This window comes from Asparagus officinalis, unplaced genomic scaffold, assembly GCF_001876935.1.
Source record: "Asparagus officinalis unplaced genomic scaffold, Aspof.V1 AsparagusV1_Un145, whole genome shotgun sequence".
NCBI lineage: Eukaryota > Viridiplantae > Streptophyta > Magnoliopsida > Asparagales > Asparagaceae > Asparagus > Asparagus officinalis.
In genome coordinates this window covers 177382-202277 of record NW_017972411.1, presented here as the reverse complement: position 1 = coordinate 202277, position 24896 = coordinate 177382, and the positions used below count along the sequence as shown (strand labels likewise).

Here is a 24896-nt window from a genome sequence, read left to right as displayed (position 1 = left end):
GCATGTGCATTTGGAAGGGCACACTTGCCTGAAACCTAAAAACGCTCTCAAACGTTGGTTAACTTGATTTCTGCTGGAGGTTTATGACATGACCACTATAGTCTTATACTTTTGCAGCATCCATGTAACTTGCATGTTTTTTTTTGCTAGATTCCGATTTGTTGAAGTATGCTTTTGCGGAATTGGAGGAAACACGGGGTGCAATTCAGGTAATCAGTCTACTTCATTTACTATTTTCCAATGCGTTCTCAAGACACTTAACATAGGTGGGGTATTTTGTGCAGCCTGCCAAGAAAGTATATGAAACTCTTGTTGGTAGCGACAACACTGCAACATCACTTGCACACATTCAGGTCAGTGATGCTGATAATTCTTTAGGTTATTCACCTCTTACATTGAGTGCAATATCTTATGTTTTACCCTGATTGTTGTTTCTTTTTCAGTTTATTCGGTTTTTGAGAAGAACCGAAGGCGTCGAAGCTGCTCGCAAATACTTCTTAGAAGCTCGAAAGGCACCAAGCTGCACGTATCATGTATTTGTTGCTTATGCTAAGATGGCATTTTGTCTCGACAAAGATTCAAAGGTCTGGAAACTCTTGCTCAATGTGAACTATGTACTAGTAATCATCTTGAGGAATATAACTTGAACTATGTGTAAAGAACTAAAGATTCAAGTTTCATGCATATTCTGTCGAAAGTGTAGGATAGTTGACTTATAAAATTATATTAGTCTTCTAGTTCTGGATAGTCAAACATTTTCAAGTTTCTGCATCTGAAATATAGAAAATTAAAGACTGAGATCCAGCACTGTATATGCATGATTAATTGTTCTTCATTAACAGATATTAGCTTGCAGTCCATATTTATTTACAGCTGTTGTATTTGCTCTATGGCCTGGACTCCTGCATGCGTAATGGAAGAGATGTTATTTAGAAATGGACAAATTTTTAAAAACAACTGTTTTTTAGCATTAATGAGTAAAATCGACCATTTCAAATAATATTCAGCAAAATCGACCCTTTTTATTTGAAAAGGGTAGAAGTTTTTGAGCTGCACGGGAGTACTAGTCCCGTGCAGTCTCTCTCTCCCCCCTCACTCACGTGTTATCTCTCTCCTCACTCACCTCCCCGCTCCCGTGATCCCCAGCCTCTCTCTTTCTCTCTCCTCACTCACCTCCCCCGTTCACTTCCTCTTCTCCGCCGCCCGCAACCGCCAGGCCCGCGACCTCTCCTCCTCCTCCCCCTCCACCACTGATCACCACTCTTCGACGCCGCCGTCCTCCACTTCCCCTCCCCTCTCTCCTCGCCATGACCATGAGCAATAACAGCAGCATTGAAAAAGGATCACAAACAGCAGTATCATCTTCTTCCTCCATTACATCCACCAGGGAAAACTTCAGCTGCTGGTTCTTCATTGGTTCGATCATCGTCACCTCAATATCGTTCTTTTCCTGTAAGTTTGGGTTTTGGGAGGGCACTGTTCTAAATGTGGGTTAATTCTCTGTGCGCTTTGCTGAGAATTGGTGAACTTTGCTTATATGGGCTGATCTCATAAGTAATTTTCTCCTGCATTTTTAGCATTAATGAGTAAAATCGACCATTTCAAATAATATTCAGCAAAATCGACCCTTTTTATTTGAAAAGGAGAGAGAGATAGGCTGGGGATCACGGCAGCGGGGAGGTGAGTGAGGAGAGAGATAACATGTGAGTGAGGGGAGAGAGAGAGACTGCACGGGACTAGTACTCCCGTGCAGCTCTAAAAAACTTCTCTAGATCGAAATCGCCCCTTTTCAAATTGAAAAGGTCGATTTTGCTGATTATTATTTGAAATGGTCGATTTTACTCATTAATGTTAAAAAACGGTTGTTTTTAAAAATTTGTCCTTTAGAAATCTGTTGCAATCATTTTTGGGCTTAATATTATTCTCTTGTAAGGTTATTCTTTTGCTTTTCCCCTTGCTTGCTGGAGCAGACATCCACACCCTCCCTCAATTGTCTCCTCTTTTATCAGAAACTTATTGAAATCAATTTTGATTTTTTGTGGGAAAGACCTTTTCCATGCTTCTCCTGATGTTCGTGGAGATGTCTATTGAGCCTTCCATTCAACTTTAGCCTGTGTGTTTACCTTGAAAACTTGAAGAGTCAATAGTTATTCAGTGTACATAACGGTTACAATAAGGGTTCTAGTCTATATTTTTCTTGAACTTTTTGGAGGTTTCATATAGATGTCATGGAAAAGAGAGAGGAGGAGGTTTATCACCTGAGGTAAGTGCAAAGAAAGGATGTTATGAATCAAGTGCTTGTGTGCTTGTCCGAGTGGAATCTTAATGTCAATGGTTGCTGCCAATGTGTCTTGGGTATCTGTTCTATTAAGTCTTGTAGAATCTGGAAAGTAATTAAAGTGCAAAGAAAGGATGTTATGAATCAAGTGCTTGTGTGCTTGTTCGAGTGGAATCTTAATGTCAATGGTTGCTGCCAATGTGTCTTGGGTGTCTATTCTATTAAGTCTTGTGGAATCTTGAAAGTAATTATTTTCTGAGCTATTTTATTAATTTCAGAGAACTCTCTTTTAATCGTGGTAGACATATTGCACATATTATCTGATTGTTCCAGGAGTCACTGAGTGCCATTCATTTACTTTATCAGCATTTGGTAAGTGTCCAAATTGTTTATTTTGAAACTATTTTACTATTTTGCAGGTTGCACACAATGTTTTTGAAGCAGGATTCAAAAGATTCATGCATGAGCCTGGTTACATCCTTGAGTAAGTTAAATTATCATTCCCCACTGTAAACGCATAAATAATCAACTTATGTTCCTATTTTAATTGGCATACAATGCAGAAAAACACATCTGAAATTTTTCGACATATGTGAATGTATATTCAAGTAATGAGCAGGCAGCTGTTCTGAGAATTTTTGGCATAAATTCTCTTTTAGTTTTCTTGCATATACACCAAGTCTCCAAAAAGTTATGGTGAAATTAGCAAGTTAGTTATGTATATAGTTCACACTGCATCAATTGATAATCCAAACCTTTGCTCATGATATAAACCCATGCACCAAATTCTTTTTTGGAATTAGAGCATTGCGGTCATACATGTGAGCAACCCTCTGGTTTCAGCTTTCTGTTTTATGTCCACTTGACCATTTGGATATTTGTTAATCACCAAGAGATCTGATATGTTGCATACAGGAATTCTACCAAATATACACTCCATTGCTCTCCCACAATTGGAAGAATCATGTAGGCACCTGCATTTTCTTTGCACGGCACTTTTATTGATCTATGAACCTCCCCCTCTCTCCTCCACGCCTCCTCTCCGTCCATCATCATTCTCCACGAACACATACACCCACACACACAAAGATAAGCGTGATTACAGCTATTTATGACATTCTCAAGTTAAGGAGGAGGGTATAGATTATTTTCGTGCTAATTCTGGAAGCAATGTTCGTGGCAATTGCCATTAAAATCGTTAATGGAATGGTTAGATCTCAAACATTTTAGAATGTGAAACTAATGAACATTCTATTTAAGCTTGCACCTTGTTGATGCAAACGCGAATGAACTGTAAAAATACGGTTCCTAATCCTAGTTTTCGGGCATCTTAGATGTGGTTGATCAACTTTAACAGAGTGAACCTTTCATATGTGAGCCAACTATGAAATTTAAATTAGAAATCCAAATGCTTCTGGAGTAGCAAATGTCTCTCTTTCATTGAGTGTGTCTGTGGCTACTTCTAGAGGGATTTGGAGTCAAAAAGTTTTTCCCTTCAAATTCAGTGCTATACCTTTAAAAGTTGATTTCTATTATAAAGTGGCTAAACAGCAAACATCAAGTTATTTGAACTTCTTTTCTCTTAAGCATCATTAAATCCCTATATTTTATATTTCTTTCATTATGTAGGTTATAAATTGGAAAACTGCTAGTTACTAAAATAGATAGCTAAACAATCCCTTAAAGTCATAGTTTCTAAACTGGGTATGGTCTGGAACAAACCTGACCCATGACCGACGAGTTTCAGGGAGGGGATGCGAAGTGTAAGACATCCGTCCAAGAAGTGTATGTCAAGCATTTTAAACTAGAACATCTGTTAAATAGTTAAGCGCACGTCCGAATAAAAATATCTATATATTCTAGGAGTAATCAAGGAAGTGTCTATATTGGTCCGGGTACATGTCCTGTACGGTTATGGCTTCACGGAGAAGTACCCTGGAGCGTCTAACTAACAAGCTGATTAGTTTGATGGCTTAGAATGTGGTGCTTTGTTTTTTATGCGCATACACTATAAACAATATAGATCAACTTTAGTGTAGTGGTTCTAAATTGGGCCCTCCCACACCTCCCTTCCCCCACCACACGTGCGTGCGCACACACCCACACAGTGAACTCCAACCCTCCCTAGCTCCCTCCCTCCCACCTCTGTCACAGTGGGGTATATATGCATTTGATATTAAGCTCATGTCTGATATCTGTATCATCCTCTACAAGCCCAATATGTGATATTTAAAACTATATAATATTTCTATACTGTAAATAGGTTTTTATTATTTATACTTATGTTGACGAGAGGAAAATTCTGGCTCCTTTCTTGCTTTACATTGGAATGCTCATTTTCTATATATCAAGCGAGGCCCTTGTGGAAGGTTTATGGAAGAAATCAAGCTTGTCTCACCATTAGTGAGGCTGGGTTTGCTCTAATTTACTAATGCCCACAAAATTTTCCAAAAGTTTAGTATTATCTGTATGTACTAAGGAAGAAACTAGAAAGGAAAATTTCGACGAAGCCTTTAAAAATTGTGGTGCCATGCCTTTCTATTATCATTTGCAACTAACCGATCATAGAAACCTGTGTGGCACATACCAAAAATACCATTTTTGCAGTAACTTGATATATATTTGTTGTAGTCTACATGATAATCCATTCAGAACAAGTCGTAGTTTTAGGTACAAGATCATGACGATAGTGTTGATTTCTCGTTGGGCCATGTTGCAACTAGTGTTTTTAGATCACCAGGGCAGGTAAGCTCAGCCATGTCAAAGCATGATCCTGTTATACACAGAAGGAACATGTGTGCTGATAGTGCTCTCAAAGAAGGAAAAATTTCCTTTCGCGCAGAATGTTCTTTGCATTGATTGCCATCAACAATTATTAAAATCTTTACAAGGATCTGACTTGGATTCACAGGTATGCAGATTTTCTTTGCCGTTTAAATGATGATAGGAATGTTCGTGCTTTATTTGAACGAGCCTTAAGCTTGCTTCCTCCAGAAGAATCTGAAGAGGTATTTTTGTTTTAGTACCTTATATTTATCATTTTATATGTTTTATTTATGTTACAAATTAATCAGCTTCACGTTCTACCCATTAATGTACATCACCGAGATGTTACCGAGATGTTAATCTGAAGAGTCATTTACAAGAACAAGTTTATGCCTCTGAGTTTATTTATAAATTCTTGAAGGTAATAAGGTGACATTAATAGAAAATAAGCTGGTCCTGTGCTTGTGAGTGGTAATGGAATGTCCTTCATGAACCATGCAAAATTTTCCTCCAAGTTCTCGATGAACAAAAGTTGGTTATGGAATATGGTTTTGCTTGCATAAGTCCAGTTTTTCAGTTGTGGAATTCTAAGCTAATTGTTTCATTTTTTTTTGTGTACGTTAAATACTCAGCAGCTGTCTGCAAGCTGTCTTGATCAAGTTCGAGAAAGGTTTCTATACATCATGATAACAAATAATGAATATGAGTTGTCAAGTCTAGTTGTGACTCTTTTTGTGCGTATCCAACTTCCTATAATATCATCTACATCCTGAATTATTTTCTCTTGGATCCTCCTTTCAATATGGGCATTTCTTCTTGATACATGTTAAAAAAAAAGCAGTTAGTTGATATTTGGAATGATTTAACATTTTTAGTATACTGTAGGTTATGTAAGATAAGAGACTCATTTTGGTTAGCGTCCACTTCTTGGATCATGGAGATATGGACCCTAAGAAGATGTGTGTTTATATATATATATATATATTATATATATATATATATATATATATATATAGAGCAAAACTTGTGTCCACTTAAGTGGACATCCACTAAACTTTTTAACCCTTTAGATGTTCCTAGGGATCCTTGCATGATATGAAGTGACTTTTTATTATGTTAAATGAGTGGATATAAAGTTTGGTGGACACACTATTCACTATCCACCTAAGTTGACACAAGTTCTACTCTATATATATATATATAATATATATATATATATATATATATATTATATATATATATATATATATATATATATATATAAATTCAGTAAAATGACGGAGAAGTTGAGGGAAGCAAATGATAGGAATTCCTTCTGCTTAATGAGAAAATCGATGAGAAATCATGAAAATCATACTTGAGAAGGAAAGAATAAAGGAAGACTGAAATATTTTGGATGAGAAAGAAAAGAGAATATAACATGGGAATATTGAAGGGAAAATGTCACAAGGCAAAAACGCCCATCCCCTTGAACAGATTCTAGTGGTATTTGTTAAGATTTTATCCTATGCTCTCAAAGGAAATTTGCCCCTTTGGATCACATACTATGACTTAAGATGGAACCCTGAATCCAATTGACAGTGCTGCACAAAGTGCTTAAAGTTCGATAATGCTGCATGAAGTTCTATTGATGGAGGGATGATAGAGAATAAAAGTTGACGAGATGAGGTTAGTTTTGATGCACATGATCGATAGATTATCAGAAATGACTAGGTGGATTGTAATCAAGTGTCATTAGAGTTTGAATAAAAACTGAGACAGTTGAATTGATGGTAGACAAAATTGTAATAGGATTTAGTGAAAGATTCGGTGGCATTGGTTGATGCTAGATTCTGGTAGGCCTAGGGGCTGTTTGGTTGGTTTCTCTAAATTAGTAGAAACAACTTTCATGTGAAAAGTACGATTCTTCACATTTCAACAATTTCTAGAATTATGTTTTCTTTTTCTGTTTGTTTCAACACTTTTTTAGGAGGTAAGACATTACAGATGTTTTCTTTTGTTTGGAATGAGTTTGATTTTCGAGAAACTAACATTTACAAATGGGAGAGGTGATTGTATAGGCTCACTTTTCATCTTCATGGCACCTCTCCCATTAAAAAAAAAAAGCAAACAGTGGATTTCACCCCATTTCGGAGCTAATTTCTCCGAAATGGGTTTGCCACTGTCCCTGTTAATTCATTTACTTTACACAAGTTCCTTTTCCTATGTTTTATTCCGACCCAAACTATATAATAAGGAACTACTTCAGGAAATAAAATTCTAAGGTTGAGGTGGAAACCCATTTTCAGGGTTTCCACCTCTAATAAAACAGGCCCTTAAAGGAATCTGGGAACTTCATTGCTTCTCATTCTTTAACTTGGGAACCAAGAGAGTTATAAGTGAAGTTATATAGCTGACAAATCCAGCTGCCAAAAAGTTGCATTTTCTTTTTTTAATAGTGTTCATCTGAAATTATGAGGGGGTAGTATGACTTATTTGTTTCCTTTTTATATTTTCATAGGTGTGCAAGTGTTCATTTTGGTTTCGGTCACTTTCAGCATTAAAATCTTTATATATCTACGTGCATGCATGTCTACATGTGGGTGCACCTTGTGCATGTGTGCGTGCGTGTTAGGATAGACTTTTATATATCCTTTTCCCTCTCTTTTTTGTTTGTTTTCTCCCGGTTGTCTTTGTGAGTTCTGCATGTATTTGTGTACTTGTCTAACATTTATTCATGTATTCAAATTTTTCTATGTTATTCCTTTTCTTTCATGTGTACATGATGCATGCTTAGGACATGTTCAAGTCCCTTACACTATACCAAAACTCCATGGTTGTGAGGGTTGATGGTTATAGTTTTATTTTTTAGCATGCCTGTAGGTTGAACGTCCTTTTCATCATCCAAAAGCTGGACCATGCAACTGTATCTATTTTATAGAAAATACGTGTTAAGTAAGTGGCGGGTATGATTTAAACTTCAGTTGCTCAGATCTCATGTTCGAGTTTCCTACAACATCTACTGATATTTTTGCCAATTTCAACATGCATGTCAGTTTTTAATGACAATCTAGCTGGCACTGATGTAGAAGAAAAGCTTTATTGTTGGGTTAAAAACTTTCTAGTAGAATTCAGGAAGATATCTTCTTATTATCTTTTTATAACAGGAAAGAGAGAAGGAAGGAAAGATGAAACTGTAGCATCTTTACTTATTCCATAATCTTTGTACTTTTTTCATTCTTCCTGGTAAAGTAAAAGCTGATACTGAATAATAATTGACCCCCTTAGTCAAATATATTTGCGAGATACTATTTCCTAAGCTTTCATGATTGGTCAAAACCATAGGTAACTAGATTTACATTTGTTGGCTAACAGGTTCTTATTAATTTCATGATTATCTAGCATCATTGTATTGTGTACCTTTAGGTTCCTACTACAGTTTTGTCATTTGAGAAAACAACAATCATGGCATCCTTTTCTTTTTTTCTTTTTCTTTTTTATCCCCTTTAGCGTCATGTATTATCAAACCGAGGACATGGTTCTATCTTATTAATTTCTTATGTTGAATTTGACCTGATTCTATCTTATTAATTTCTTATGTTGAATTTTGTCATGCAGATATGGAAACGGTTTGCACAGTTTGAGAAGGCGTATGGAGATTTGTCAAGCATGTTAAAGGTTTTTCCTTTTACACACTTATGTTTCTCTAAATGAACATTAATTTGTTTGGTAGGTTAACTGTGCATGATACCCTTTAAACTCTGATATTATACTACTATTAGTTGTCAAATCTGCAGTTTCACTTTTCATATGATGCAGTTTCTATTAATAAAAAAAATAGAATCAGAGGTTCTTTTTGTAACTTATACTTTTTGTCTGTAAATGGATATAGTGCAAGCAATCTATTCCTATAAACAGGCCACACTTATGTCGCGGGAAAAAACAGTTTGACAAGAATTGTTTTCTTTTTTGTAAGAAAGGGAGGGGAAAGCACTGATTTTAACATTATGAGCCTTAAAAAGTGGTTTTTGGACGCAATTCGTTTTTCACTTTTCCAGCTATTTATAATGATTTTTTAAACAGGTCGAAGAAAGGCGGAAGGAAGCTCTGTCTAGGACAACAAGTGATGATGGTTCGTCCTTAACAGAGTGTACATTGCACGATGTAATTTCACGTTACAGTTTCATGGATCTTTGGCCCTGCTCGTCTAAGGATTTGGATCATTTGTCAAGACAAGAGGTATCTTCATTGCTACCAGGTTCATGGATCTTTGGCCCTGCTAAGTTTATAAGCCATTTTAATGTATATTTGCTTTGTTTTTTTAACTAATTATTGTAGATATGTAGTCAATACACAAATTTCCTACATTTCTTCATAAGCAATATACATGTCACTAACGCAAGGATGTACAAGAACAGAAAATTTGTGGCGATGAGGGACATTTATACCATCTGATCTTTAACGTGTTCTATTCCTAGTAAAACTAGGGGATATATTTCCATTATTATCAGCTTATTTGATAAAGCATTCACTTTTTGTTTTAGGGCCTTTTACATTAAGTTATACCTATTTCTTTTAGCAAATCCTTTTTCTTTATGTTATTTTCCACCTTCATTGAATTGGGATAGTTGTATTAGCATGATTATCTTTCCTTGAAATTGATGCTTAGAATGTGTTCATGTTATCTGGTATAAATATTGCTTATATTGTAATATATGTGACTGTCTGCATGTGCCTGCAATTGAGAATTGATCTAACTTCATCTGTTGATGTTATGTCCTGCAGTGGCTTGCAAAAAACAATAAGAAGAAAGTTGACAGGTCAACTCTAATAAATGGGACCAGTGCCCTCGGTAAGGTTATTTAACTTAGACATCTAGTGGTTGCCAAAGATTTTTGTGTATAAGCAGCTTAATGGTATTGCTTGGTGCAGACAAAGGATCCTCTGAACTGTTGAACACAAAGGCAGGCCTTTCTTCTTCAAAAGTCATTTACCCAGATACTTCTAGGATGATCATATACGACCCTAGACAGACAAATGGTATGCAAGCAGGCATTGTTAGCTTTATTGCATTCAAACCATCAAAGAAGACTGTTATTTTCTTAATTTTCTTTTCTTTTAAACAGATAATTATTGTTTACTTAAAGGGTTGCTGGAGCTAGTCTTATTTTAGCAATTTTAATTGAGTTGTGCGCAGAATTTAAGCCCAAGTCTTTGCATTAACCAACTGGAGAAAAGTTGGTGCTGTCCTGAATGCATATTTAGTTTTTAGACCTGGAAAATTTGGTGTTTTATTCTGTGTCAACATCTACTTTTTCTGGATTTCATTATCAATTTAATACCTGGAAAATTTGGTGTTTTATTCTGTGTCAACATCTACTTTTTCTGGATTTCATTATCAATTTAATATTCAAGAAGCATTATTCTGTGTCAACATCTACTTTTTCTGGATTTCATTATCAATTTAATATTCAAGAAGCAAAGGAGAATGCCATTGTTTGTCTTACTGTGTTTCAGTTTCAGTATTTGGTGGAGAAAATCAATTAAATTTAGAGAGCTATTTTGTGAATTTCAACTTGTTATGCCATTCAGTTTTGCAAGGCATGAATTGTTAAAATATTTGTTCCAGGTGGTGGTTGCCTTCTGTAGATAAAAATCATGTTCACCTATTGTCTCAGTGAAAATCAACAAACTTGAACATCTAGGTTGTCTTTTAATCTTGATACATTGAAGTAATTACTGTATACTAAACCCTGAACAGTCTGATGTCATCTTCTTCATCTTTTTATCTTGATAGTTGATACATTGAAGTAATTACTGTATACTAAACCCTGAACAGTCTGATGTCATCTTCTTCATTAGCATTTATGCAATATGTAATTGTGGAGTCATTTTCGGTCATGCGTATCTTCTTAAGATGTCTATTATATGGTTGGTGAAGGTCATGTTGTTGTGTTCGCTGTTATTTGTTGGATGCTTTTCAGATGTGACAGCACCTGAGGTCCCAGCGATTTCCAACCCTAGTAATTCTGCTGCTGGTCTTGCTTTAGTTAGCTGCGGAAACACGAAGGCTGTTGAGGAGATCTTGAAATCGATGTCGCCAGCATTAGCAGCTTTTGTTACAAATTTGCCAGCAGTTGAAGGTATTACTTCTTTCCAGGTCATTATTTCTTAGTGAAGATTGCCATGCAGTCTTCACCATAGGTTTGGGTCCAATATCATTCATTGGAAATCTAAGCAAACTCACCCCTAAAATCTAGCTGTTAGAGGGAGGGATTATTAGTTGCAAAATTATGTTGGTAATGGTACTTTAGTTTTTGGGAAGTACAATGATGACAATTTGTCTCTATATGTTTAATTTCTATTGATGGTGTTGTGATCTTCTTTCTAAGGTCCCTTTATTTTGTCCTTTCGGTTTAACATTTTCTCTGAATTGCGTCAGGCCCAACCCCAGATGTGGATTTGGTGCTGTCTATTTTGCTGCAGAGTAACATACCAACTGGGCAGGTTGGAAAACCAGGTTCTACTCAGCAAGCAGCAGCTGGTACTGCTCCCAGTACGAGTGACCTTTCAGGTTCTAGCAGGAGCCGGCTAAATCCAAATGGATCATTACATAGACCTCAATCTGGAAAAAGAAAAGATCTAAACAGTATGCTGTCTCACACACTCTTATGTACAAATCTTATACTACAAAACTATATAGTGGAGTTTTGCATCTATGAGCCACACACTCTTACACAAACAAAAGTACTGTGATGGGCTTCGGTAGATTCTTCAACTATGAGCCTACTTATTGGATTAGTAAATTAATATCTTCAAACACTCTTTCCTCTCTATTCATAGCCAGCCCTCCATCACTCTGTCTAATGGCTTTTTAACTGAGTTCACTTTATTATTCCGGTAGTCTAATTTATTTTTCTCAGTCTCTAATACACAAAAAAAGGTTAGGGCTCCTACAACTGGGATCACTTTTGCAAAGTTGTTAATCAATTAGTTTAGATAACCATTAAGATGGAAAAAACTGTCAAATGAAATATTCTGAATTGGTTGTGAACACTTCTTTGGTGCCTGAGCAAGCATAATGGATCTGGATTAAGGGACAAACTTTCTATTCTGATTCTTGAATTTCATGCTTATTTTCAGTCGAACATGTTCATAAGAGCTGAAGTATATTTATCCTCAGCTTGGTCACAATAATTTTCCGTAGTCAGATGCTAGTGAGTGGCGGTAATTGATTCTATTGTTTTTTTACACCTTTTTTGGAGACGGGTTCTAAAATTCACGCGAGTTTCGAAGAGTATCTAGGAACCATGTGAGCCATCCCAGCATATAGCCAAATTGTGGACCGCTTTCACATTTAGGTGGAAATAGGGGTAAATTTTGTGTTTTGATTCAATTAGTCAAACGTTATAACCAATACGTCATTATTCCAAGACATAATATGCATCGTAAGTGTCCGTGTTGTAATTTATTTATATTAATTAAGGGCTGGTGCAAAATGGGGACTAATCTGTAAGGAAAAGAAATAGGTACCATCACAAGAGGATGGGAGCTGTATATATGCGAGATCTTATGCTCAACACAGTTCATTGGAGAGAATACCAAATTGTTGCCTTTTCAGGCTTTATGGAACCATTTTGTAGATAGTAGCCTTAACAGAATGAAATAGATGAATAGGATGTTACCAACCGAAAAAAAGAAAAGATAAATGCTTTAACACTGTTGGCTGCGTGGATGGTATTTCCAGATCCTAAGTACTTTAGCATCATAAACAGACTAAATAATCAATAAAACAAGTCCCTCTATGCACATTCAAGTTTTCCACAATTAGAATAAGGTCGAATCTGGTGCTAGAATTGCCTTCAAAATAAGCTTACCATTATTTTGTAAGGTTAATATCTGGATATAGCCAGTTGCAAATGTTCCCAACACTGTTCGCATTATATTTTGAAGCCTTGCATATTCAAGGTGACACTGAATTTCAAAGCTTGGGATAATTCATGGCTTGCATTTAGTCAGAAATGTCTGTTGTTCTCTTCCATTTGGTCCTTACCCTTGTCATTACGTCCTTATACCACAAATAAGGTAAATCTAAGACTTATTTCACGGTAATATTTCGAAAGTACCAAACCCAAGTAGTTGAATCTTGTCATTCGATACAAGTAATGACCAGAGTGAAGCATTGATATAGTATTGTATCTCCAGAAGACGAGTTAATTGCAGATACCTCTGCTGTATTACTATGGTGGTGCAGCCACTTATCCTTCTTTTTCATCCTTCCACGAGATTTGAAGTATTCTTTTTTATCATCATTTCCTCCTCATTCTGATAATGGGAGTTTAAACAGGGCAAGAAGATGATGAAACCTCGACAATACAGAGCCGACCGCTACCCAGAGACGTATTTAGAATGAGGCAGATTCAGAGGGCTCGAGGTGTCAGTAACTCACAAACGGGATCTGCAGCCTCTGGTGGAAGCGCATTCTCCGGTGACCAATCCGTTAGCACCGATTAATTATTATGTTGTAATCTCACAGATCTGTATCGTTTCAAAATATCAGTAATTTTTTAAGGTTACGTTAATGGAAAAAATGTCCTCCGGTTTCATCACTCTTTATGTATGGGAAAAGCTTGCCTCCCTCTTTGTTAAATATTTTCATTTTCATTCTTTGTTCCTTGTTGTGGTCTACATTATTAAGATATATGCAAAAGATTCGTGTTTCTTGTTCAGTCGCTATTTACGTGTAGGTAATTGAGATGTCTCGTTACGTAAGTTTGCTGTTTAAAAAATCTGGAGATGTGTGAATCATATATTATCGTCCTTAAAACTGTCAAATTGGGTAAAAGGTTGATCGATGCGGACCCTCCCTTTCTCAGTTGCATGCGCCAAGAATAGCATCAAATAAACTACCTCAACAGGGTCAGATCCATTAAGGGAATGTTCCAACGCTAACCCAAATATGATCCTCTTATCTATGCAACCGTTAAAACTGTAAAAAGAGATTTCCGAATTTGGCCATCTTCAACCTCTTCATCCTTGTATAACTCTCCTTTCCCTTCGCATCCCTCGTTCTCCAAATCTTTCCTATTTTCTTGTTTAAGCCACGGAGAACACCGTGAGCCTCCAAAAGAGGCAAGAGAACATCGAAGAGAAAAGCGTCGGAGATAAACAAGACAATCAAACCAAAAGCGTCGAAGAGACGCAAGACAGTCAAACCAAAATCGTCGAAGAAGAGAATCAAGAACATCAAACCAAAAGCACTGAAGAGGATCAAGAGCATCGAAACAAAATTAGCGTCGGAGAGAATCAAGACAATCAAATCGAAAGCGTCGAAGGGAAAAGCGTGGAAGAGAAACAAGACCAAATGAAAGATATTCAAGACCATCACATCAAAAGCATCAAGGACGAAGATCATCAAGTAGAAAGCGTCGAAGAGAAACAAGACAATCAAACCAAAAGTATCGAACAGGTGGAAGAGAAAGAACAAGACAATCAAACCAAAAGTATCGAACGGGTGGAAGAGAAAGAACAAAATCTAACAGAAAATATCAAAGAGGTGGAAGACAGACATGGCGATCAAACCGAGAGTATCCAAGACAAACATGGCGATCAAACCGAAGGTGTCGAAGTCAAGCAGATGCAAATAAGTTCTATTAACAGGTTTGCTAGGAAAAGCCTTGCAAATGTTTCTGATGAGCGGTTCTTTTCGTTTGGAAACGACGACGAGGTCTTTAAAGGAGTTTCAGGGTCATTCGAAAGCATGTCGGGGATTGAAGAAGAGAGTGCTTATGCCGAAAGCGAAGTAATGGAAGCAAAGGAGGACGTACCAGTTGACCAACATGGAGATGAGAACAAAGAGGAGGGTAAATAATCCCCCGCCCCCCTTCCCCCCTTAAATTTTATATTACTTTCTTTGTGTTTCTTTATTTTTTTCCCCATGCATTTTGGTTGGGACAACTTGTCATGTTTGCCGAAGCTCTAGACTCTCTTATAAAACAGATATATTAAGAAAATGTTTAGTCTCGTACAAAGTTGATAACAAAGTTCATGGTGAGTGAGTGTTTTCCAAATCAGTGGTTTTATTTCCAGTCAGGCTGGGGGGTGGGGGGGGGGATTAGGACAAATTTTGAAAACAAATCCCTTTTGAAACTTATTTATGAAGTTGACGAAAAATTGTCCGAAACTTCACGGGACTTCAAGTATCATGAAGTTTTGTTATGTAAAAAACTTCACGAGATTTCAAATTCCGTGAAGTTTGATATTTTTTTAATCAAAACCGACCAAGTTTCAACCAGATGGCTGAAACTGGGTCGGTTTTAACAAATAAATTGAGAATAGGTCGGTTTTTTATAAATAAGTTTCAAAATGGGTTTGTTTTCAAATTTTGTCATGAACAACTATTTAAGCATTAATCTATATGAAAGTTTCGATATGAGCCTACCATACCAGAAAAGGTAAACTGTGGTTAGACTTTGGAAAAAAACTAAATCATTTTTTTTCATCTTGGGCTAATATCTCACATAAGAATTTTGCGAAGTAGATAAATGGACGTATATGCAACTTCCGTACCTTCAATATTGTTGCTTTGTCTCGGCATTGTTAAAAGAATTAAGTTAGTTACAGTCTTATGTGAGTCTATAATAAATCTTTAATCTTTTTTCAGGGGAAGCACGTGGCAAGGATTCAACTGATTTCAAAGAAACAGAAAAGGAGCCAGAGGGAACGACCACCGAAGAAAAAAATGTATAGGGCCAAGGAGATGAAGCGGAGTGATTAATTTTTTCTATCTTGATGTTAAAAGTGGAGATATGCATGGTATTGTAATGAGTTTATTCTTTGTTTCTAAATGAAAACAAATTCTATGATTCATGTATTACATAGGTGATGATTTCTGACTGATGATTGTTTACGTGAAAATTTTGCAACTTTGATTTTCGTGATGCTTAATATCCACAACGAAAATACATCAAAATCAATTTTGTTCTTCTTGCTATGTAGGTCTACTCCTAACTTTGGAATTATAATATCTACATCACGGGTATTTTACGTATCCGTAAGGGATGACAAAAAAGAAATCGTAAATTGTAGAATACAGCATATACGACCTCATAGAAAACACATTTGGCACACGAAGGTCACAAAATCCCATATTTGATAGCCATGAACAAAAGCGATCTATAGTGGTATCCTTAATTGAGCACCTTTATGAGGATTTTTTTTTTCTTTTCCTGAGAAACATGAACAATTAGTGCGGCATGCATATATTATTCCATTTTTTTAAAGGAAAAAAGAGTGGCGCTTTTAGGGAAAATGTAAAAAAAAATTCTGAAACTTGAAGCAGTAGTCCTCCTTACAATATAAAACTAAAACCCTCAATCTTTATCACTTTTAGAATTTGGTGTAGGGGCATAGACTTTTAACGTGATATCAGAACAATCTAGATTCATAGTCACAAGTATCCCACTAATGGTAAGTAATCCAACAGTCACCCTAAGTGGCTCAAAGTTATGCTGCGAAGCAACTTTTAATGTTGTCGACACTGCGACTGTTATCCGCCATCTCCACACCATGATGCCCATGTACTAAGTGCAGCGCATCTCAGCCCGATTATCCCCAAATCCACAATCCAAGATCCATTAAAAGAAGGCACAAGCTGAAACTTCAAATCAAGGATCCTTTATGTCCATAACCGTTGAAAGTTGAAACCGTAACCTAGGGGTGTCCAAAAAGCCCGGAGCCCGGGCCCGGCCCGGTGTCCGGCCCGGGCCCGGAAACCCGGGCAAAACCCGGGTCCGGGCCCGGGCCCGGGTCGCCGTTGACGAGCCCTGTCCGGGCCCGGAACAGTGCCCAAATTGGGCACTGGGGCTTCGAATGGCCGGCCCGGCCCGACCCGGCCAAAACGGTCACAAACGTGACTCGAGGGTTTTTTGGTCATTTACCTAGGGGGCTGCTTCTATAAATAGAGGGGGGGTTTCAATTCATTTTCTCACAACAAAACTCATCTATTTCTCTCTCTACTACTCTCTTATACAATCTTATACTATCTCATACTAATATACTATCCTATAATCTTTTGTATTTTCTAATACTTCCAACAAATGGCTTCTGGGTCTGATTATGAAGAGCAACATGCAACTCCTACCGATCCAGAGATGAGTCCTCCTACAACAACTCCTCATCCTACCGGTGTTAATCCTGAATCTGGTGGCGACGAATCTACGGCACCAAGAGCTCCAAAAAGGCCGAGGTCTGATGTATGGAATTTTTTTGAGAAGATAGACGTCACCAAGGATGAACACGGTAGGATCATCTCTCAGAATGCGAAATGTGCGTTGTGCGGCCAGATATTCAAAGCTCATCATAAGAGCGGCACCAACCATCTCAAACGGCATATTGAAAAACACAACAAAGGCCAAAATCTACAAGGTGATATCCGGCAGTCTATGCTTTCCCAATCATCCTCTTCAGGTACCCTCGGCAGTTGGAATTATGACGCTGCCCGAGCCCGGAAATGCGTAATCAGGTTTATTGTTCTTAAAAACCTTCCTTTTAAATTAGTAGAAGATGATGAATTTGAAGATTTATTTAGAGATGGTTTTTATCCTGCATTTACAAAATTTTCTCGTCAAACCTGTCAACGTGATATTTTAAAATATTATGTTGAGGAACAGGGAAAAATAATTTCTTATTTTAAAAATTTAAACTGCAAATTTTCTTTAACTTCTGATATTTGGTCATCTAGAGTGCAAACTGGTTATTTATGTATAACAGCACACTGGATTGATGAAAGTTGGAAAATGTTTAAAAGAGTTGTTTCTTTTATTGCAATTGAAGAGTCACACACTGGTATTAATGTTGCAAATTTAATTGTTGAAGAACTTATGAAACTAGAAATTGATCAAAGAATATTTACTCTTTCACTAGATAATGCAAGTAATAATAATGTAGCTGTTGATTTTCTGAAAATAACTTTGTCATTGCCATGTCATGGTGAGCTTTTTCATGTTAGATGTATCTGTCATATTTTAAATTTAATTGTTCAAAGTGCATTTTCTGAAATTAAACCCATGATAGAAAAAGTTAGAACAGTTACTAATATGCATAATGCTTCTGAAATGAGAATTAAAAGATGGAAACAATGTTGTAAAAGAAAAAATTATAAGCCTAGACTAATTCCAAAAGATGTTGACCATAGGTGGAATTCCACCTATGCAATGTTATCTGTAGCAATAGAATATAAAGAAATTATAAATGATTTTATAAATTTTTATGCTTCTAGTTCTAGCTCTGGTAGTGCTTATGGAATAACTGAAGATGAATGGACAGTTATATGTAAATTAAATGAGATGTTACAAGTTTTTTATGATGCTACTATGTTATTATCTGGTTGTTATTATCCAACTATTACTTTAGCTGCTTTACAAATTTTAAATATTCAAAAAAATTTTACAAAATATCGTATGGATGATATTTTTGGAAGTATAATTTTTGAAATGGAGAGTAAATTTAATAAGTATTTTAGGCCTATTCCTCATATTTTTGGTATTGGTGTTCTTATTGATCCATGCTTGAAGGAAATTGGCCTTCGAAGTTTGTTACAATCATTGTATGGTGGACAGATTATAGACTTAGATGATGGATCCACCCTTACTGCTACTACTCATTATGTAGCTATTAGAAATTATTTTCAAACCTTATATGATGAGTATGCAGCTAGATATGGTGTAGCTACACAACAGTCTTCAGCTTCGGCACCTTCAGCTTCGAGCACAGGTCGAGGTAAAAGTGTAAGTTTTGATAGGTATGCAATGGTAGCTGAACTAACTGGTGGATCTGGAACTTCATCAGGATTAGAGGTTTCTGAAATAGACGAATATTTATCTGCTTCCTTAGTTAAATGTCAAGGAAATGCTTTAGATATTTTGCAATGGTGGAAAGTATATGGATCAGTTTCATATCCTATACTTTCCACCATGGTTCGTGACTTACTATCAGTGCAGGTTTCGACTGTAGCCTCGGAATCCGCTTTCAGCACAGCAGGACGTTTGATCGACGACCACAGGACATGCTTAGATCCGTATACTGTACAAGCGGTGATGTGCTTACAGGATTGGTGGAGATACGAGAAGCGAACACAAGGCATCGAACGGATTGCTATGATTGAAGATAAATTTGAAGAGTTGGGACTAGCAGATAGATATAATGATTAGATAATATTCATAAAATTGTAATTTTTATTTCTTAGCTTTAAATTTGAATTAAATTATTTCAAAAAAAGTTATAAATGATAGTGATATGGGTGAGTAGGTGCCAACCTAGTTGGGATGTACTCATCTATTGTGATGCGACGAATTTCAAAATAAATTTATACTTGTAAAGGATTTACCGATTATTAATAAAGAAGTTATTTTTATCATTTTTTGTACTTGTAATTTATGTCATTTCATTTCAAGTTATTAATTAAATTTATGATATTTTTTATAATAATTTATGATTTATGGTTTTGTTAAAATTTAAAAAAAATAAAAAAAAATTATAAAAAAAACAAACCGGGCCGGCCCGGTGTCCGGCCCGCTCAGGCCCGGGCCCGGGTCCGGGCTTGGGTTTTGCCCGGCCCGGGCCCGGTTTCCCGGGCTGGGCCGGCCTGGATGGACAGCCCTACCGTAACCTATAAATAGTAGATGAAACCAAATCTCTTCAGTCACCTAGTAACACCTCAGCCTTCACATCCCTTCACATTGGATTGAACTGAACCGTTGTATTAACCTTCTCAACTGAACATGTTGTCCGCAGCTAAGTATCTTTGTATCTTAGCTGAATCAATTGTATCTTCAACTTATTTGGTTGTACTACCTCTATATAAGCCTGTTGGTCGCAGAGTCACGCCCTCACGTCGCGGAAGCGATGTCACCTGAGAGATAGCCCTAGTTTTTGTTATCACAAAAGCACAAGTCAACCTCTATATTCTTGTTTCTCAAAAGGAAACTAGAATAGATAGTGAAGTTCTTATTTCTCAAAGGAAACAAGAATCGAAAGTGAGATATTTCAACAAAGTAAAATATATAATCTTCCTCTCATCAGTTCTAGGACTGAAATGTCGAGGGAACCTATAAGCAATGGCAACTCACAGTTAAGACAATACATACACGAGATTTACGTGATTCGGCAAACTTGCCTACGTCCACGGGAGGGGGTTTTAACTATGAGGAGAATACCAAACTATTACAAGTTCTCTCTCAACTCACTCTTTCTTTTCTCTCAAAAGCTCCACACAACCCACTCATTTTCTACCTCACTACCTCTCCTATTTATAGGAGAAATTAATGCTCCCAAGAGGTGCAGAGAGCATGGGCATCAGGGCTATAGGAGCATGGGAGAGAGGAAGTACTTGTGTCCCCATGTTGTCCTCTCACAGCATGGGCAAAAGCCCCTTGTACCCCCCTAGTCCCACGTTCACAACAAAGCCAATGGGGAGATGTAAATAAAATTAATCCATTGCAATATTTTGCATGGTAATCTAGCAACTTCAATGTCAAGGAAATACTTCAAAGTACACAAATCTTTAATATAGAAATAAGACTGAAGAAACTTCTTGAGAACACTTATATATGGCAATAGCATCATTACCTGTGATAATGATACACCAACGCAACTATAAAGCGTGAATCTTTAGCAGATGCCAAAAAAAAAACATGTTTGGATTGTGTGAACTCTGCATCAAGGAGTGCTAAGGAAAATTTCGCAAACAGGTTTCGGGATGCTTGCTTGAGGCCGTGCAAAGATTTGTGGAGATGACATGCACGATGATCCCCCTGTTAAGAAAAACCAGGTGGAATTGACGTATACACTTCTTCGCTCAAAACACAGTGGATAAAGGTATTATTGATGTCCATTTGTATAAAGGCCAGCTTCGAATAGCCCTGAACAGTGACAAATTTAGCAACAGGAGCAAATGTTTCTCGGTAATCAAATCCCTCGGTTTGGGTCAAATCCTTAATTCTACAAGGTGTGCCTTGTCAATAGCACACCTTGTCAATAGTAGGTGTAGCGTATGGACCGCGTTTATCTTTGCAAATCTCCAAACTGCTGACGTGTTCAATTACTAAAGCTTTGAGCCCAGATCAGTTTCATACGTACGTTCATCGACAAGTTGGTTTGTTTTCTTCACTCTACAACTTGATGTGGGGGTGTTAGAAAAATCAGAACTCTTCAATCGCCTAGGAACGCTGACCTCTACTTAAGATTCTAAGGTTCTAATTAAGTAAGGGAGATTTAAGTAGAAGACTTGTAATATGGTTAGCTCATTTTGTTAATAAGAGCTAAATCCGTTAACAAAATTTATTTTTAATCTTTGTGGTCTTTCTTTAAGTGTTCGCGAAATAAGGAGAATTATCAGTTCTCTTTTCTTTGTAAATAGAAAATCTATCACTTGACATGTCCAAATAGTTGGATTACATCTTGAGGGGTTACTCATTTTAATTAACCCCTCTTTTCTTTTTCTGATTGTTAATTTGGAACAGACAAAACTTTAATGAAAAATAAATTATTGTTTTTTAAGGGCTGACTGGCTGAGGATATTTTCTTCTTTTAATCTGGTCGTATGCATGGAACATGAGAGGTGTTACTTGACGATATTACATTTTGGGGTTAAAGAGAAAAATCTTCGGCTGGTATCCATATTCTATTTTGGCTATTATGGATATGATTTCTCATACTAAAATATATTCATATTCGTCTCGTATTCATGATTAGTAAGCAAATACAGATACATAACTATCATCTCTAAGACTTCCAATCTATACATGCTAGAAAGTTAGCCATTAAAAACACAAGCTTGAATGGTATAGGAAAAAAAAAATCATGACACTACCGCCTGACGTTAAATAAGTTAGTATTGTGTCTCTGATTTCTTATAACTTCATATAGTTTGATATGATTAGAGTTTTATTATGATCAAGAGATTGATTTCCATTATGATAAGGAGTTTCTATCTTATTGAAACTCGAAAGTTAGGATGGGAATAGGGTTGTTTGGTTTTTGTATATAAAGCCTCATTTTGTGATAAAACCAAAGTAAGAAGGGCTCATAGTTAGATCTGTGGGTGGAGCCTTAAAACGGAGGGGTAACGATTAATCTGGACAATAAGTCACAGTTCTTAAAGGCCTGTTTGTTTGCACATAAGTAATAATAAAGTAGTTGAAGTAAAAGAAGTAGATGCTACTTCTGCTACTTCCAAACAAAAAAATGTATTTGGTTCTCTAAAAAACTTACTTCTAATACTTCCTTAAACGTTTATATGCCGACTACGTGTCATCCTTACTTTCAAAATATTTTTTCAATCCTCAATACTCAGAAGTAGCTCGGAAGTAGTTAAAATGCATATTAATTAGGAAATAAATAATTTTTTATTAATATTTTCTTTATTAGTTACTTCTAACAACTTTTCATTGATAAAATTGCTCTTAATTTTAACAACTATCTTGTAGTAATTTGTGATGGTCGTCGGCTAGCTTTTCTTTGGGATGAAGAGAACAATTTGTCTATTACTTCTTTATCTAAATACCACGTTGATGTTACAATCAAAGGAGCGAGGGAGGAGGAAAATTGGAGATTCATAGGAATTTATGGTTATCCGGAGTCTCATCGTAGGCGAGAGGTAAACAATTATTTTGAAGCTATGTGGTTAAAGGATTCTTCTTGCTCTCAAGTGGCGACAGCGGCATGAAACTGATTGCAACGTGTTAGATCAAATTAAAGAGCATGGCGTAGCTTTGAAATTGTGGAAGCAACACGTATTAATTACTTCCTAATAATATTCCTAAATGTTATCCAAACAAAAAAAAGTAAATAAATAGGAAGAAGTTCTACTTCCATTACTTCTAAAAATATATAAAACAAAAAAAAATGTTATTTCTACTACTTCATACTTCATAGTTTTGAAAGTTACTTCTATAACTTACTTCTTACTTTCAATACTTTCATTATCCAAACGAGCCCTAAGTGAAAAAGCTTCTCATGTCTCCCGCACTCCTCATCGTCCCAAGTATTTAATAGTCATTTTGGAAGTCACAACACCTGGAAATTATCATTACCTTTCCTAAATTACATATATATTTATAAATTATATATTCCAAGTAGTACCTAACAGACTGCAACCAAAAATGTTATGTGGGTCCATGAGTCTATTTAATTTCATTTTATTCCTAATCATGTGACATAAAGCTTATTAAGAGTTTCAAAATCAAAGCATATGTCGATCAAAAAAGATTAGGTCTGCAATTGGGTGGCCACATGTTTTAGACACCGAAAAACCCTGCTACATTAAGAAATGGTGCTGGATAATATTATATCGATCACCACGATTAGTTAATGCTTTCTCACATAGTCATATGTGTTAACTTGACCTCAAAATATCATGGAAAACAAAGATATATATCCTTTACCAAAAAAAAAAAGACAGGATTCTCTACACTTTGGATTATAGAGAAATTCTACAATTAGTTGTGTGGATTAATAGTATTTGCTTATTTAGTGGGTTACAGAATCAAAAGAACTTTTTATCTAAAAGAACTTTTTGTCTCAAATCCTAAAGGGTCTTGCAAATTGGTCCCTCAACTGACCAAATTAAATGCAACTTACATTTTCTTGTGAAACTAGAATCTTAAGGGGACATAAGCTCGGGGACTTTCTAGTCCATTGAGAGGCCAATTTCCAAGAATAAGTGAGAATTAGACGTGAAATCATTCGATCCAAAGGAGTAGTAGGGCTTTTTTTTTCGCTTTTTCTTTTCTTTTTTTACTTTTCCATTGAGAGGATTTTTTTTAATTACTTTATCAAAGATATTATATTTAACTAATAAAACAATGAATCTACAAGCATTACATTCCTTAAAAGGCAACAAATAATACGACGCCTTTCGATGTCAGTGGATTCTGCATGGTTGGGGCGAGGAGCAGTAAAGAACTGCTGGAAGGCTCTGCCGGAGGAAGGGAAGGTGATAGTAACGGAAAGCTCACTTCCGGCGAACGCGCAAACAACCGCAGCTCAGGCGGCGATCGCCATGGATCTCATCGTGCTGACTCCTCGGCCAAGGGAGCAGAGGGTTCTCCGGTTCGTTATGCCAATTTTTGGGTGCTTGAATTTTACAAATTAGATCACGAGGCTTGATTGATTTGTTATGGGATGATGTATGATGCATCTTGATTGATGCTGGTGTTTGGATTTGATGATGTATGATGCAATTTCGAACGAAAAGCGGTTTTTACTGCTTAAACTCACCGCAAATGCCCTAAGCGTTGCGCTGACCTGCCGCTTCTGCTATTCGCGGCGCAATAGCGGCGCTTTTTGCCGCTTTTTACAACATTGAGCCAATCCAACTCATAACATCCCTCCGAACATGTTCAGAATATTGGCAATCAAAGATTAGATGTTTGTAATCTTCAGGTGGCAATTCACAAGGGTACAAATATTTTCTTGAGCTATATCATCTTACATAAGTTGTCAAGTATAAGGAGACGTTGCTGGAAAACAAGCCATAGTATAAAAGATTGTTTAGGGAAAACAAATTTATCGCAAACAATAGGGTGCTAGGATTCTCTATGAGATAAAGGAAGAAGATCATTGTAAGCTAGTGATTAACAAATTAACCATTAAAACAACACTTATCCATCCTTTCTATTACTCCTGTAACAGTCCCCTATCTATGTGTGAGGTTTATGTACGTATGTGCTTATGCAAACAAGCCTACATATGCATTTATACATAAGAGTTCACTCAATTAGAAGGTAAAAGTAAAAATAACGATCAAAATGATATTTGGATTTGGATCAGGTTACACAGATGAAAGCTGAATACATTCCACCTAGAGAAGATG

The 24896-nt window shown here is 36.4% G+C and overlaps 2 protein-coding genes across 2 annotated transcripts in view; both read left to right on the top strand.

The window, feature by feature from the left end:
- The window catches only part of LOC109827326 (cleavage stimulation factor subunit 77), a 21571-nt gene extending 7819 nt beyond the window's left edge, over positions 1 to 13752 (top strand). The window contains exons 13-24 of the mRNA XM_020394317.1: positions 151 to 209; positions 285 to 353; positions 444 to 584; positions 2698 to 2762; positions 5190 to 5286; positions 8642 to 8701; positions 9107 to 9262; positions 9809 to 9875; positions 9956 to 10063; positions 11008 to 11166; positions 11466 to 11672; positions 13371 to 13752. Coding sequence (XP_020249906.1) covers positions 151 to 209; positions 285 to 353; positions 444 to 584; positions 2698 to 2762; positions 5190 to 5286; positions 8642 to 8701; positions 9107 to 9262; positions 9809 to 9875; positions 9956 to 10063; positions 11008 to 11166; positions 11466 to 11672; positions 13371 to 13537 — 1355 coding nt within the window. The 3' untranslated portion in view covers positions 13538 to 13752. The remainder of the gene's footprint in view (positions 1 to 150; positions 210 to 284; positions 354 to 443; positions 585 to 2697; positions 2763 to 5189; positions 5287 to 8641; positions 8702 to 9106; positions 9263 to 9808; positions 9876 to 9955; positions 10064 to 11007; positions 11167 to 11465; positions 11673 to 13370) is intronic.
- A 379-nt stretch (positions 13753 to 14131) lies between these two features.
- LOC109827327 lies at positions 14132 to 15918 on the top strand. The gene is made up of 2 exons (XM_020394318.1): positions 14132 to 14886; positions 15687 to 15918. Exons 1-2 carry the CDS (start codon positions 14388 to 14390, stop codon positions 15770 to 15772), a joined length of 585 nt encoding a protein of 194 aa, XP_020249907.1. The 5' UTR covers positions 14132 to 14387; the 3' UTR covers positions 15773 to 15918.
- The last annotated feature ends 8978 nt before the right edge of the window (positions 15919 to 24896 follow it).